Genomic DNA, 16,945 nt, shown 5'->3' with positions numbered 1-16,945 from the left:
AAATAACCTTTGAATCAATGCAGAACTATTTATCGGTCATGAAATAAATACAAATAAAGTAGTTAAAATAGGCCTATCATCTGAGCGTGAAAACATCAGTAGCTTAAACGTTATGGTCCGTTTGTTGCTGTCCCAATATTCAACAAAATAAAAATTACATAATAATGAGAAGGGTATACCAAAGCAACATTCAGTGATGGCATGAAACGTCTAGTCTAACGGATTCCACATCCTTATCTTCTATAGAATACAAAAGAGACGATGATAGAAACACAGCAAAACATTTATGGTGGACAACAAAAATGAGGTCATTTTTCTCAAAAGGCACAATAGTTTTCAAATTTTGTGCTACATATTTGACATTGATACGCGCATCCTGTTGAAAGGTGACAGCAATGTTTGCATGAGGAGCATGCAATATATTCTATATCGCTTTGGATTTTAGTGGTTTGGTGAACAATTATATGTTGTCCCTTATTTGAACCAAAATGAACAAAATAAATAAATACAAAAATAACCGCATGCTGCTTCTTTAGCGTCCGCCAGTTCGCAATTTCTCATCAAAGAAAAAAACAGTGTAGGCTATTATGTGGAAAGACACTGGCACGTAAAATAAACTTGGCCAAACTTGAGCAGTCAGACTCAGCGCATCCACTGGGGCACAGTCGTTGGAAATTGTTATATCGTCATAATTCTCCAGGGGAAAAAAAAGTCATTGTTTAAAATATTGTCCCAGCACTCATTGCTGCATTGTGATGGTGCTGTACTAGTGTGTTGGGCTGCAGATGTGCGGCTGAGTTCGTTGATGAATACCAAGAATAATTTGCCAAAAAGGAAGGCGCAGTTGGGTTCGGAGGACTGCTGCTTTGCGGCAGAGCCGAGTTTACATTGTTCATTCTTTGATTCGGTGGAAAGTCCCATGCCACGGAGACTGGCGGAGAATGGCAAGGAGGAGACTCACTGGAGGCCACATGTTGCTCGTGGGGAATTTCTCCACTTTTCCACAACTTCTTGAACTTCGAACGACGATTCTGAAACCAGATTTTGACCTATAGGAAAAAAACGTATTCAGTATATGATGGTCAACTCCTCGCGAATGAGGTAACCCAAACAAGTTACATCGCGAGCACCAGGGACATTTCTTGTAAAGCCATATATCTCGCAAATATTAAGTAGCTGAAAACATTTGGCACTGCAGAATAGAGTACCCTTACCCATTTGTAACGTTTTCCAAAAACATAAACTAATTTGATAGGAAGCCAAAACAAAATCTAATATAGATTCCCTAAGCGCGAGTAGGCCTTTAATCAACGATGTGCTATAGCTATGGTGTGTACACATTTGCTTTAAAATATAAAGTCACGTACAGCTTTCGAATATAGCCCATTAACAGTAGCCCACATCACATCAGATGACACTTAATCTTACCTGGGTTTGCGTAAGGCCCATTGAGGCTGCCAGTTCAGCTCTTTCGGGCAGCGCCAAATATTGAGTTTTCTGAAATCTCCTCTGAAGGGCAGCGAGCTGGAAGCTTGAATAAATTGTTCTTGGTTTTCGGACCTTCTTTGGTTTACCGTTGACCATTCTAATTTCAGGTTCACTTTCTTCTTTTTCTGTAACAGAAAAGCAAACACACAAGAGGCATTTAATTACAGAAGGGCAACATTTCTTATCAGCCTTCCCAACGACGCACAAAGTATTATAATGTAGTATTCGGTAAAAAATAAATAAAATTTAAAGTATTATTAAATACAAAAAAATCGAAATAGTTATGTTTACCTGCTTCGGTTTGGGCTGGTGATACGCTGGAGCCATATGAGCCATATGTGCCGAAAGAGGAGTTGAAACCTAGGTCGTAGGATTTGTTGTTGTATTGAACGCTGTTTAAACCACTGTTATGGTACTGATAAGAACCGAGTTGGCCGTAAGGAGACCCTGTGCAGTGTCCAGGTTGCTGGTAGTAGCTGCTATCCGTTGCGGTCGACACTGGTAGAGTTGGCGACTCTTGCGATTTGTGCAAGCTGTGGTAGCTGTTGGAGGTAATTTGGTTTGAATGCATATCTGTATTGAGAGTGTCGAAAACTCCAGTCATTTTAACGTAAACTAAGAGGATTCTTATTTTCTGTCTTCAGTCGCTCTCGAAGAAACTAAAATATCGCAGGGTTTAAAAAAATATCACCGATAAAGTTCAATTAACGTCATTCCCATAAGCATAAATGGAAAGCCAGGAGGTGTCTGACAGATGTCTGTGATTGTCTGCCACCAGAGATGCTAGCGGGCGGGCATTTATCCGGTATCACGTGAGAGGCAGAGCTTCAGCATATTTGCAACAGCCAATGAATGGTTGCGGGATACATGGCAGAAACCAGCACTGCTACACTGTAAAAAAAAAATCCGTAAAAAAACGGTAAATTACTGGCAGCTACGGCTGCCAAACAAAAACCGTAAAATTAAAGTAAAACATCCTAATTCAAATAAAGTGTGAAAACACTATATTTACAGATATTTCCATTAAAGGATTTGCAGAGAAAGACTGTTATTTTAAAGATTTTCCCTCAATTAATACAATCAAACACTATTAATAAAGTGACAGCCCTAACAGTTCAGCAGAGAAAAACTGTTATTTTACAGATTCTTCCTAATTTATTACAAGCAAATACCTTTAATTAAGTGAGGGTACTAAAAGTATAGCAGAGAAACACTGTTATTTTACAATGTTTTCCTCGATATTTAAGATTAAAAACCTTTAATAAAGTGGCAGCCCTAACAGTTCAGCAGAGAAAAACTGTTATTTACAGATTTTCCCTCATTTATTACAATGAAACACCTTCAATTAAGTGATGGTACTATACATTTAGCAGAGAAACTATGTAACTTTACAGATTGTTCCGACATTTTTATGATCAAACACATTCAATAAAATGTTGACACATGCTCAAGATTGTAAAATTATGGTTTTATTTTGGAAAACAAAATAGAAACTCTAAAAGTACTGTATAAAATGGAATACAATTATTTCAAACCTTGACCTTGCAGTGTTTGTGTTTAGAGTTATGTTTAAACAAAACAGATACATCTACAAGTTTAAAATTAAGTTAAGTAAAAAAAGCATGGCACAAAAGGTCAATTCATTTGTACCAGAAGTCGACAGTGCAACATAGCAGATAAAGAGCAATCCTCCTCCAAATTGTTAGCAGTCAGCTGGATCCATCCCTGCATGGTGCATCAGGGGGGAAAAGAGAAAAAAGGACATACAGTGTTAATCACTGAAAAGTTTTAAAAAGTCTGATAACATTTTTGCCATTCCTAGCATAAACAAATTGTATTTACACTGAGTCCTAACTGGATACAAGCGTACGACTGTCGCGTAACATCGGACGCTCTCTGTCCACACTGAATCCGTCAAATTCACTTCTGTTACATCATGTAAACTAACCACGTTACTATGACTTCATGTGCTACACAGCTTTCAACGCGAGAAAACACAGAAAACCAGGCAATCGAAGTGCTTGTAGTCACGTCGCTCGCGTCCCTTTGCTTGCGTTGCATCCAGTTAGGACTGGTTTTCTGTGTTTTCTCGTGTTGAAAACTCTGTAACACATGAAGTCATAGTAACGTGGTTAGTTTACATGATGTAACAGAAGTGAATTTGACGGATTCAGTGTGGACAGAGAGCGTCTGATGCGACACGACAGCCGGACGCTTGCATCCAATTACAAAACGGTGTTAGTCTCTACCAAAAAAAATTAAATGCCAATTGGTACATACAATAATTGTCTTGATGAGGTACTACGTGCATTCGTAAATTCTTAAAACCGTAATTCGTTTTGTGAAGGCTTGTATTTTGAGACGCAGGGTTGTACAGAAGGAAAAACTTTTCACAACTGGATGAGGTGAGACATGCCATCCTTACAGAGCTGCGTGGACCAGGGCAACTTTTCGGTTATCGGACCATGTGGCAAGTACTTCAGCAAAAACACAAGCTACGTGTTAAACGACACACAGTGATGAGATTGCTGAGGCAACTAAATCCACAAGAACATGCCGGAGGTTTGTGATGCGTACATATAACTCCATGGGTCCAAACTACATATGGCATGTAGATGGATACGATAAGCTGAAACTCTTTGGCTTGGCCCTCTTAGGATGTATAGACGGGTTTTCAAGAAGGATCATGTGGCTTGTTTGTGGGGCTAGTTGCCCTGGATGGCACGTCTCACCTCATCCAGTTGTGAAAAGTTTTTCCTTCTGTACAACCCTGCTTCTCTCAAACGTGACTTCAAAGTGCGTATTCTCATCCTGATGTTGTGATTGGTTGACAACATGTCAACTATCACGTCGTATGTATGCCCTGCATCAAAATAATTAAGTATCTAATAATTAAAGTATCTTCGGGATACTTTCTACTTAGACAGTCCGTACAACTCTCGGTTGTTGAGTGTGTGCGCAAGTACTTATATTTTCTGAGTGGAAAGTTAATATCTGCGCGTGTGAAATAATATAATTTGCTCGTGGGCATGTTTTATGCGCTCACGACTTTTGACCCAAATCTGACGCCATACTTATACACAACCACAAGCTGTCACAAATTTCTACCTAGATAGCTTGAAAAAGACCACTGAAACGAGTTGGCAATGAACAAAAATAGCTTTGGATACTGTACAGTATAGTTGAATATACTCACTACTCTGCAGCAGGGGACTTTCCATTCCCAAAACGTCTTGAGGGGAGGGAAAAAAACACACAAAACAAAATTAAGAGACATGGGCATGCAAATTATTACTCATCAGCGGATATTATTTATTTAAAAAACAACATGCCAACAAGACACTTGTGCTAAGGTACTTAAGGGATTAATGAAGCTAGCTAACCTGACTATTTGTGTTACAGTGCCTACATACATCTACCCATGTAGCTATGTAACGGACTCTAACCAGCCCGCTACAATAATTATAAATAAAATGTCTCTGTGTGGTCAAAGATACATGCAGCGGAGTCATGGAAGTTATCTGTCATCAGTTTATTACACCTGCTGCAACACAGCAGTAATGGGCAATCACACACACGAGGGTAACACAATGCTGGTATCCCTTTAACAGACTTCCAAGCAAGGGCTAACAAATGAAATGTACGTAGGCTACCATAGGCTAACCACCGTTCCATACATTACAGCCTACTGTCTACAACACTAGTAGTAAAACACGATCGTATAGTGTATTAAATATTAGTGATAAAAATGCAACCATAGACATAAACATAGTACATGACAGATAAGTGACAGTTATAAGTATAAATATTCACAACACACTCAGGCTCAACATACCTGCAACACAGCAGTAATGGGCGATCACACACGAGGGTAACACAATGCTGGTATCTACAACAATGAATTAGCCAGTTAGCACCCACTTAATGGCTAGACAACATTTACAACTCGCACGTATTTAACGCCGCTAATTTGCATATTTAACCCAATGCAAATAGCGGAGGTGATAAACAACAATCTTATATCACAAAAAAAAAACCACATCATGGAAAACTTTGAAAAATACACAATACCAATTAATTTGGTTAACATTGTTACAGCTACACAGCAGTTATTTGTGTGGCAGGGATAACAATGCTACTGTAGCTAAAGCTAGCTTTTTAACTTTTTAAACATATAGCGCAAGACAAATTACAAGTATTTGACGGTGCCTTATTTTTGCAAGAATATATCGCGATTAGCATCTCACTTTAGCACACTAAATATTAGCTTAGATGATGAAACAGCACAAAAATAGAGGGTGCTACCCAGTACAATAGCTATCCAGGCTAACGTGCTATTTACCTTATGCTGGTTGTCCATTACTCATCGTTGGTAAAAGTGGGCAGTTGGCTTTGTAAAGGACATGAGGATAAGAACAAAGTTGTTAGGTTGTACATCATGGAAAACTTTGAAAAATACACAATACTAATTAATTTTGTTAATGGATGATTAAAGAAACCCAGACTTCCAAGCAAGGGAAAGTCTTGAGGTGTGTCACACCAATTATCGCCCCATTAGCAACAACAGTGAACCCAGTAGTGGAACCAACAAAAAAATATATACATATATACAGAGATTTGGGGAAGTCCATAAAAGGCACTAAACTTCATTTTTTACATTGTTACAGCTACACAGCAGTTATTTGTGTGGCAGGGATAACAATGCTACTGTAGCTAAAGCTAGCTTTTTAACTTTTTAAACATATAGCTCTAGACAAATTACAAGTATTTGACGGTGCCTTATTTTTGCAAGAATATATCGCGATTAGCATCTCACTTTAACACACTAAATATTAGCTTATATGATGAAACAGCACAAAAATTGAGGGTGCTACCCAGTACAATAGCTATCCAGGCTAACGTGCTATTTACCTTATGCTGGTTGTCCGTTACTCATCGTTGGTCAAACTGGGCAGTTGGCTTTCGTAAAGGACATGAGGATAAGAACAAAGTTGTTAGGTTGTACTGTAGTACAGTACTGTCGAGTATACTACAGTAGTGTAGCTCTACATAAATAGCAGGGGAAATGTTTTATGACCTGATAAGATCAAAATAAAAATCCATTTACTAAACAGAACCTGCCTGACTCCTCCTCAGTGTCCATATTTAGGTTTTGTCTCCGTTGTCATCCCACGACTCAAATTTGTATTTAGCAGGAACATTTTAAATAATCTAGGCAGGTAGCCTAACACCCATTAGCAGTAGACCAACCAAGTAGTAGTGCGGAGTGCGAACTGTGTATGCTCCGTAACAACAGCACACCACTCAAACGGACCTATTTTCAAATTTGAGCGGCAAAAGGCGCGCAGTTGTCATTGGGCAGTTTCATGGATGACAGTCAGATAAACCAATCATGTTCAAAGCAACGCAGTGAGACAGCCAATATAAATTATTTTAGTAAGAATAAACATGTCACAATGTATGGTTATGTTGTATTCATACAAGGCTTACAAACCCACAGTAGTCATACCACATATATATTTCCACACTTAGTAAATTGTTTTGGCCCACAGAGAGGGGTGTCCCCTGGTCATTCCATTAGGTCTACCAGTTTATCAATCCATCAGTATCAGTCTGTTTTTACCTCAGAACTCCAACACACTGATCCATATGCAGTGTTTCCTCTACATTTAGCCTACTCAGCTGTGATAGATCATTATTAATATTATTGAAAGTTTTAACAGCAGCGTTGTACTAAAAAGAATGCATTGTGTGATTTAATGAAAATGGGTTTGCAAACATGTTTATGCTGAATTTTTGTCTGAATGTAAAATAATATACACATAAAACTAGAGGGATTCACTGTAAATTGACATAGAAACATGCTAAATTGTTAGTATGTACATAAACCTTAATATAATGAGCTACATATTTAATTACAGCTAATCAGCGTAATTTTATTTACATTTGCATGTATTTTAGAAAAGCGGAAAAATTATGTATAAATAATACATTTATTTTCTGTAAAAAAAATAGAAATCAATGTAATTTGTCATTATTGGCATTATCCTTAAAATAGCAGTCGTGTTTTTAATTTATAGTTAATCTCCGTAATTATACGTAGTTTTGTATACAATTTCACAAAACAGAAAACCACTGTAAAAATTTAGAGTTATTTACTGTAAAATTAGGGTTTTTTTTTACAGTGTAGGATATCCCTTGACGCTGTGTGCTAAGTAGCCTATTCATCTCTTTTTAGAGGTGTATTCGTCTTTACAGGCTACTAACTACAACAAGCTTCAATGCGTTTCATGCCAAGCCTCGGGCAACACAGTGCAGGCTGTTTATTAGGCTACCATCGATGTGTCGTATATGTTATAAAAAGGCATGCCTAAAGGTCTACTAAATAATAGTTTCGGTAAAAATATTCTTCCTCAGTAGCTTACTAAGAATCATGGAAATCATTCAGCGTTGCTTTGTTGCGACACCTGTCGGTTGGGCAGCAGATGAGCTGTGGTCATAGGGGTAGCCATCATGGATAGGCTATTTCCATTATTAGGATTCCTCCGTCAGGAGGAACCCTATTGTTATTGTGGGTATTATTATTCTTGTACCATGGGAGTCAATGGCAGCCCCTAGAACAGTATGGTAACTTTTTCTGAAATTTGGCACACTCATTAAGGACAGTCCCTTCTTCACTCACACCAAGTTTCATGTCTCCCACTAGACCACACTAGCGCCACCAACGGGTCAAAGTTGGACTTTTGTTAACACTGCAACTTTTGAACCGTTTGACCGATTTTCAAAAATGAGGTACCATTGGATTCCTTGGATCAAGACGAATTCAACGTTCAATGGCGACAATTTTCGGTTGTATAGATTTTCTGTTATTCCCGGTTTTATCAAAAAACCTTTGAAAGCTTACTCCTCCTACAATTTTGGTCAAATCTTCTTCAAAATCACTAGAGAGGATCTTGAGACCAAGCCTCACAAAACTTAATCAACAAAATTTTGATCCTCACAACCGTTTGTCCGGTACAGCCACGCAAATTCAAATTCAGTGGTACAGGGGTAGAGAAGTTGTTCAGTAATCAGAAGGTTGTAAGTTCAATTCCCTGTCGTAGCTTCCTTTAGCGAGACACTTCTTTCTTTTCTTCTTTCCCTTCTTCACTCTTCTTTCCTTCTTTTACTCTTCTTTCCAAAATTGTGAAGAATATACATTTTCCCCTGGTTTCGCAATCTTTGGAGGAATCCGCATCGCTGCTTGCAGCTATATTTTTCGTTTATTTTTTTATTTGCTTTAGCGAGGGAACATAAAACCATTGCCAGGGAATACAAAAGTATCGCGACGGAACGCAAGAATATCTCCGGGGGGAAATAATCACCTCCATGACCCTTAAGGGGATCCATATATAGCAGATAATAAACAAGAAGCAAAACACGCAGTATAATTTAGTCTTGGAAGTCTACACACTACAACTACAGAGACACTCTCATCAGAATCAGAAATCAGAATCAGAATCAGAAAGGTTTTTACTGCCAAGTAGGTTTACACCTACCAGGAATTGTCTGTGGTACATTGGTGCAAACAATAAACATACACAATAAAAAATACACATATTAAGTTATTTTTTTAAAGTTACATTACACCAAAAGTAGGCAATATTTTACCAGTTTCGAAACTTTTGACTATTTTAATGAAAAAGAGTCATTATGTAGTACCTTGTACTACGGATTGTGAAATTCTTGGATGGTAGCCAGTTACACAAGAAATAAAAGAAAAATGTACACAGTCAAAGAAAATATGCTCTGTTGATTCAGTGTTGTTTGTACGAAACTCCCAATTATTATCACCTATATTAAACCCTAACAACCCCAAATAACTCTTTTGAAGGATAGATGCCATTTTGAAGTGAACTTCCTTTGCTTTAGGTATGAGTGGGAATGAGATGTACTTGATTCTCAGGTTTGCATGGGTGAAAATTAAAGATTTTTAAAGACCTATGTGTACGTCACAAAAATTGGCTAAATGTGTTCATAGACAGACATCCTTTTGTATCTGTATTTGTTTTAGTATGTGAGGATGACAGCACATGCATGCACAGATTTCATTAATGGTAGAGCTTGAAACTCGTGAAATAATAATGGCTGTTCTGCACTGTGCAGTTTGATTGTAACACGCCTGTCCTTGGAAATTGGCCAGTTGTGTAGCACACAGACGAAGAGCCCAGTCTAGTGCCAGTTGTGTAGCCCACAGACGAAGACCCCAGTCAGGTGCCTCCTCACTCCTTGGAGACCCAGATCAGGTCCATCTACTGGATTCTATTTTGTAAAATACTTAAACCGATCATCAGTTGTACCTCTCATAAATACATCCATAATTGAGTAGCACAGATAGTTCTTCAGCTCTCCACAAATGTGCAAAACTACTTTTTGTACTACAGGGTAGATTACCACGAGGTGGCAGTGTTGGACCACATTAACAATCACATTTTCTTTGATGTTGCACACATGAGGTAAATAGCAGAATAAGTTAAAACAGCCGAATTCTTATAAGTTAATTTAATTAAAATAATTCACAATCAATTTGATTTCATTTAGATGATATTTGTCATGATTATTACCATTATTGTCATTCTGACATTTACGTCAAAAAGAGTACCTATATGGCCTACAGGGGTCAGCAGGTCTTCAGATTTTAGGCATGACCTCTATGTTCACAGCTTTGTTGGATTTTCTAACCCTGCTCAGCAGAGAGTGTGTAAGTAATCGTAATCACACAAGTCCGCACGTGTAAAGATTAATTAGAGTGCATCGTTGATCAGTATGAGCCACCATTTCACAGATGATCAGACAATCCCCAATACTATAGGAATGAACTTCATAAACATAATAACAAGAAAAGCTTCAGTCTATCTTAAGGAGCTACAGAAAGATGGTGTTAGGTGAAAATTCACCCTAGTTACCTCAGGACTCCGGAGCTGCATATAAGTATATTTATTAGACAGACAACAATTGCAATTGGGCTCACTCACAAAACAAGTATGAAAGTGACTGCGCCCAGGGGACTAGAACATTCGTTAGGGAAATATCTCTGAGAATAACATGTGATATATTGAAGCCACAATATGGTTTCCGACAGTGCCATGGTACCCTTAAAACAGTTTTACAGAGAAATAATAAAAATAGTGCAAGTTAAAATTAACAAAAGTTAGTCTCAACCCCCCAAAAAAACTATACTAGCGTGCACACACAACACACAAACAATATACTCACAAACAGCTCGGAGTCCAACCCCTATAGTCTAATTCAATTCCTTCACTCTCGGCTCTCCTCGCTGGCAGGTCCTGGCCTCCTTCCAATTCAAGTTGGAGGTCTTTAGAAAAACGGAGTCTCATAGAAATATTTTCCCTAGCTATGTTTCTGTGCCCAGAGGCCACCCTTCCTTCTATACCCTTCCTTCAGAGGCCTTCTCGTCTTCTTCCACCGAACGCGCTTCAGGGCTTCGGGAGAGACACTAGCTCTCTTTTACAGGCTTAAGGAAGGTGACTGCGCCCAGGGTACTAGAAATTTCTTTAGGGAAATATCTGTGACTCCTCCGTATTGTCCAGGTCCTGATGATTAGCCCAGCGTGGAGAGTCGATGAGGTTGTTGGAATCCCGGACACGAGCCCCCAAATATGATAGGTGAAAATTCACCCTAGTTACCTCAGGACTCCGGAGCTGCATATAAGTATATTTATTAGACAGACAACAATTGCAATTGGGCTCACTCAAAAACAAGTATGAAAGTGAAGCAATGATAAACACATCGCACAAGGTTTATATAGACAGAAGTTGAGCGTTCAGCGAGATAACCACGTGGTGGATTTCTGATATCCGAGGCAAGGATGGAAGTTTTGCAAGGTCGGAAGAAGCACAGTTCGAACCTTCTTATCACTTCTGGTCTAAACATGCTCTTGTACATGTGCAGACTAAGTGGCACCTAATATTCTAAGTTACACACACGCAGAAACACAGAAAAGCCATATTCCTGCTTACATAAGTACATGATTCATATAAGGTAATTAATAATAAAAGGCACTTGATTATTATATTCTTAAGTCATTAACAGTGTTTGGAAATTATCTCCATCAGATGGTCTATCAGTTTTTAATGAAAAAAAAAAACTACTTGCATAACCACTTGTTTTAGTTGAAAACACCAAAGTTTAAATATCAAAGTAAATAACTGTGGAGATATGCTAAATGAATGCTAAATAAATATGTATGCATGTATGCAAAATGTATGATCTGCCCCATTTACCTAACATATACCATCTCTTCAACCTTCTTTGATACCCACCAATTTTGTTGGTCTAAGACCAGAGGCATTTGTCCCTGACTAAATAAGGCTTAGTGGCCTGTCTCGTATTCACTGCCTACCTCTGTCCATTGTCTCCAGGCCCTCTTGGGCTTCTTTCCCAGGCGGAGGCAGTGGAGGCAGCATGTCACAGCTCATTAAGGGTCACCATGGCCTGCACAAAGTCTGAGGGGGAGAGTGCACCTACCAGCTTACGTGCAGAAGTTAAGGTAGAGACAATACAAAGGTTTGAACTCAACCTAGCTATGTATTTATTTATTTAATTATGCCTTTAGTATCATTGACTAAACATTTGAAAACATTGAGTAACTCAGTAATGAAATTATAAAAAAGCAAAAACACGTCTCTCACACATATTCAATCAGGCCTGCATGTATGCAGCCCCTTGGATCCTCAGCGGGTTGCATTTCCCGTGTTATTGGCACGCTCAATAAAGAACACAGTATGCTCTTACCCTCACTCTTTATTCACATGACCTTCCAACAAGGGGCTGTGTCAGTCAAGGTCACCTTCCCACCACATCATCCAGATCTCAATTTTTCTTGTGGTCTGATGATGATAGACTTCAAGGACGTAAATCAGACAGCACACATTTTGTCATCATAGAATTCATTGCAGCGGAAACAGCATTACAGAACCATCCTACATTGTTCAAAACATAAGGCACTAATGAGTGGGAGTTAATGTAAATGTTAATGTAAATGTAAACACTCAAAAGAGGCTACTCTATTCCATTGTTGATGAGTGACTCTTCTGGGCTCCTCTTGTTTAGGGGAAGCTCTGAGGGACAGATGGCACAGTGGGTGGCTCTGCTCTGCTTAGTGTGCAGTCATATGAGAGTGACAACAGGAGATGTGGAGCAGGTGTCGCTCCGCTGTCAGACCTTAGTGGAGCAGCAGACGTCACCAGATCATTCTCCAAATGCTGGACACTGTTCTCATGGGTTTGTCCATGCAGTTGACTATGAAGAGGGTTACAAAGAGGGCTTCTGAAACAGGACAACATTGTGTGTGAGTGGATGTCAAAATATTTAACATTCAATGGACAAAAGATACTAATATTAATAAATTATAGACTTGCAGAAGAGATAATAGATACAAATACAATTATCAAGCCGTTACTAAAATGGAGCTATTAATTTCCTTTCAGTATGGTGTGATATGCGTTAAAATAATTCAAAAGACAACTATGATTGCTTTACAGGAGCATACAATAAACATTTCTTCTTATTTGTTTCAGAAATTTGTTATCATTCTGAAATACTGATGATTTTCTGTATGCATTGTACAGTCTAGTTGAGCAGTGATAGGGTTGATTAATTAATGCGATGCACACGTTAAAAAGTGTAGAAATAAACAAATGAAACATTTAGTTAATGTGCCACACAACAGGGTTTTTAAAATAATAATTTATTTAGTTTTTATGCCCCTTTAGCTTTTTTAAAGTATTTTATTTTTCTATGTTCTGTAATGCACTTGACCTTCTATGTTCTTGTATCTGCTCATTTGTAAAAACACTTTGAATTGCTAATGTGTGTGAATTGTGCTATATAAAGAAACTTGCCTTGCCTTCCTCACACCATATGTCAAACAAAGCCATCACACAAACCCCACAACATTTTACACAATATGTACTGTATTTGAATTGGTTTTTATATGTATGTTATTGCGGTCTGATTATTTACAAATGATTAATGACAACAGTATTTACTGTTCTAAAAGATATATTCAAAGGCTGGCTACCTGGGTATGATTGAACTGTGGATTGCATGGATCACAGTGTAGCCCATTGTTATCAAAGTATATATAAAAATATAAATGTCCTATTTCCTATTGTCTAAGAAATGAGTCTTAGAAATGAGTTTATCTACAAAGTGAGAATGGCATTCAGCCTTTTGTCCACAAAATGAAAAGCTCAACAGTCAATTCAGTGCACAATGTGAATCATCCGTTGTGTGCAGGAAAAAATGAGCTATCATCAATACTCCATACTCTTTAAGCATTCTCCTACAGAAAGTGGTGATAGTGCTTTCTCTATTTTGTGCCAGAGGTAGCATTAAATGGGTGAGTGGGGACAAACCAAGCACAGCACTCCCTGTGCATCCTGTAGTCACACAGCTGCTACCTTTGTGCCTCTTTTTAATCATGTGTACCTTTGCACATCTTTTTAATCATGTGTAGATATGACTGATTACTGTCAAGATGCCAGTGTTGTGACTGAGGATGGGGAGGAAGGTTGGCCTCATTTGTTGTCCCAAGTCACACTGAATACACACACACACACACACACACACACACACACACACACAAACACACTCTCTCTCTCTCTCTCTCTCACTCACTCACTCACTTACTCACTCACACACACACACACACACACATACACTCACACACAATAACAATCAACCACTTAGTAAATAAATGACAGAGTTTAAACCTCTTTTTTGCCCGTTGATACCTTTTAGTTGACATATCAGCATCAATACACTCACCAGACTCTCTTCCTTTTGTGTCACCCACATCCTCCGCCCAAGGATCCTCATGGTGGACACAGATAAAAAAGGTCCTCATACAAAGACAAATAGTATACAGTATACAGTACAGTGGAATCAATGTCTGCCCGCATGTCTTAGTCATGTAAGCATGTAAGAATATGTGACCTTTATTTAACAAAGAATGCTTAAATAAAACACACTGCACAATGTGCCACTTCTTTCAGCAGGAAGAAAACAAATCAAGTTGATTATCATCATCAGTGTTTGGTGTGATGACTAAAAAATGAATACCCACGGTATGTTTCCCAATTCTGAATCCTAGTAGCTGAATGCTCTGTGGCTTGTTCACTATGTACACCATATAGTAGTAATGTTTAACAATTATATCTATTGAAGAAACTATGGTTATTCCACTAGCATCGTAGAAATATTTTATCCACTACAGTTACATGTGACCCTTGAGACTGTGAGATATGTTGGGGAGAGACAGAGTGCATGGAACGTGTCTAATTGGCCTGGATCAAGTGAGAGTTCCTTGAGGTGTGGGAAATGTAGGCCCTGAATGCACTGGAGGCACAGGGGGAGATCTCTGCCTTGGGACCCTAATGGAACAGCAGGGGAGGACATTAAATCATTGTAACAGTGTGCAACAAATCTCTCCCAGCTGTTTGCACTATAGATTCGGAGCACATTCAAGTGCTTGCAGCTACTGGTGCTGTATGTGAGTTGTATACTGTTCCACTGGGCATTCAGGAGAATGCTGAAAATGACCAACTGCCAAATGCCCACATCAGGACAATTACCAGGAAATGCGCACCAGTCCTTCTCCATGCCTCTGGCAGAAAAATGGCTTTGTCTAAATTATCCTCAGTGAATGTCACTTCAGAATATACTGCAGAGAAGGCACATGGAAACATGGGAGTGATTCCCTATTAATATGTAATTTCACTCCAGTATTCATGGTTCCTAATCTCTTTTGATGCTCGTTATTGAGATTAGAAGGATGTGATCATGTTACATTCATTGTGCAACAAATTAATTTGTATCTTTGTCATATTTAATCAGTGTTATCAGCCTATCAGATGTCCACTGAAGCCATACCTGTGAAGAATTGTTATAGTGGTTTGGTCAGTGGATTAATACATGTAGTTGAGCAGTGCAGTAGTTGAAGTTATCAATTAGACCAACACAATTTGATTAATTTGCTTATTTCTATGCCATTTTTTTTAATGACAATCTTATTTGAAACTCCAGAGACTTCTCGGTTAAGCTCTCTAAAAAAACTTCTAATGTATTTCATTAAACACTATAAATGAACATCCTCTCAGCATTGTCTGAATAATAGTGAGGAGTGATGTTCCATTTGTGCTGTAATGCTTTACTACCAGCCCTCTGCACATTTCAAAATGGTGCCATGTTTGGTGTAGCAGAGAAGTTCTCACTCTCTCCATGTGAAATTTCACACATGTGATACTTATAAAAAAAAGTCTAGTAAGTAACATTCCCTCCAAGAATCCATGACACTAGAGCACCAAATATTTCTTGCAGTAGCTAGTTTCTCAAAGTAAATAAATATACTCTCATCCCTGTCCTGTATTTGGCATTTGGTATGTAGTGTTGCATCAGACTCTCATGCTGCCAGTGCAGTTGAAAATAATGGTTCTGATGAAAGCACACATCTCTAAACCCTGGCTGCAACTGGAACATCAGAACATCAGTGGAACTTTCCATTCTGTGAGGAGAAAGGGAAAGTGGAGGCTGTGACTCCTATTGTGGCACTAATCAAGTGTGAGGAACCCTGCAGTCTTGCCTAGAAGCCCCCGCTGCCCCAAACACTCCTCCAAGAAACATAGATGTAGTGGAGTGGAAGAGGCCCTGTAAACCTGAGCAATGCATGGGATCTCTCTGTCAGGCCCTCCTTGTTCTCTGTCTCTGCCTCCGACCATAAAACTTACGGTGAGAGCAAACTTGTCTCCGATCCGTGAAAACCGTAAAACCCATTGGGCATATGTGTGGCTTCTAAATAGATGGGAATACCCTTTGTCACTTGCCTTGGTTGCTCAGAGAATCCCTCTGTTAATGTCTTGCTGGGAGGGCTGCTGTGAGCGTGGGCCATCGGTCGCCTTGGCAACGTGTTCCACACCACAAAGCCTTTAGCTAAATTCCACCAGGTTAGCCAAACAAGTTGACCCTAAACAAAGTGTAGCAAATTAGCAAGTACATAATTAGTTAATGTTTGCTTGCCCATCCCTTCCAAGATCCAAGAGAAAGTGCGTTTCTCTTTTGTTTGTGCTGTCTCTCCATCACTTTCACTAGTTCTCTCACCCTTACTTCTGTGTCTTCCCTTGATGTTTGATAGCTGACTCCTCTGATTACATTTTAGTCCAGCTTCATTTAGACTGTTATCACTCTGCTAGATCACTGCAAGATCATTCTGGGGGTACTTATAGCTGAGTCTTATCTATTCTGTCATATTACTGCAAAAGGGGTAACCGCAAAATGATCTGGAGTGCTGTAGGCTGTGATAATAACAGATCTTCCTCTCACATTCTCTGTGCTCCACACTAGCCATGGCAGAGGGCCAGGGAAGCACAGATAAGCTATTTGGCCCAGATACAGTAGT

The 16,945-nt window shown here is 38.9% G+C and overlaps 1 protein-coding gene and 1 long non-coding RNA gene across 4 annotated transcripts; both read right to left on the bottom strand.

Annotated features, from left to right (window-relative positions):
* dlx2a (distal-less homeobox 2a) lies at positions 1 to 2,249 on the bottom strand. The gene is made up of 3 exons (XM_012836387.3): positions 1,780 to 2,249; positions 1,429 to 1,613; positions 1 to 1,049 (listed from the first exon to the last, which is right to left on the bottom strand). Exons 1-3 carry the CDS (start codon positions 2,090 to 2,092, stop codon positions 720 to 722), a joined length of 828 nt encoding a protein of 275 aa, XP_012691841.1. The 5' UTR covers positions 2,093 to 2,249; the 3' UTR covers positions 1 to 719.
* Positions 2,250 to 3,088: 839 nt separating this feature from the next.
* LOC116223258 lies at positions 3,089 to 7,261 on the bottom strand. Of its 3 annotated transcripts, none has more exons than XR_004165000.2 (6): positions 6,596 to 7,261; positions 6,400 to 6,447; positions 5,831 to 5,878; positions 5,324 to 5,377; positions 4,685 to 4,720; positions 3,089 to 3,213 (listed from the first exon to the last, which is right to left on the bottom strand). It is a non-coding gene; the product is annotated as an uncharacterized LOC116223258 (long non-coding RNA). The 3 variants fall into 3 exon arrangements; XR_004164998.2 differs by having other exon boundaries at positions 3,090 to 3,213; positions 6,606 to 7,261; XR_004164995.2 differs by having other exon boundaries at positions 3,091 to 3,213; positions 6,400 to 7,261.
* Positions 7,262 to 16,945: the final 9,684 nt, after the last annotated feature.

The sequence above is a fragment of the Clupea harengus genome, chromosome 2 (assembly GCF_900700415.2).
Source record: "Clupea harengus chromosome 2, Ch_v2.0.2, whole genome shotgun sequence".
NCBI lineage: Eukaryota > Metazoa > Chordata > Actinopteri > Clupeiformes > Clupeidae > Clupea > Clupea harengus.
This window is presented reverse-complemented; position numbering and strand designations above follow the sequence as displayed.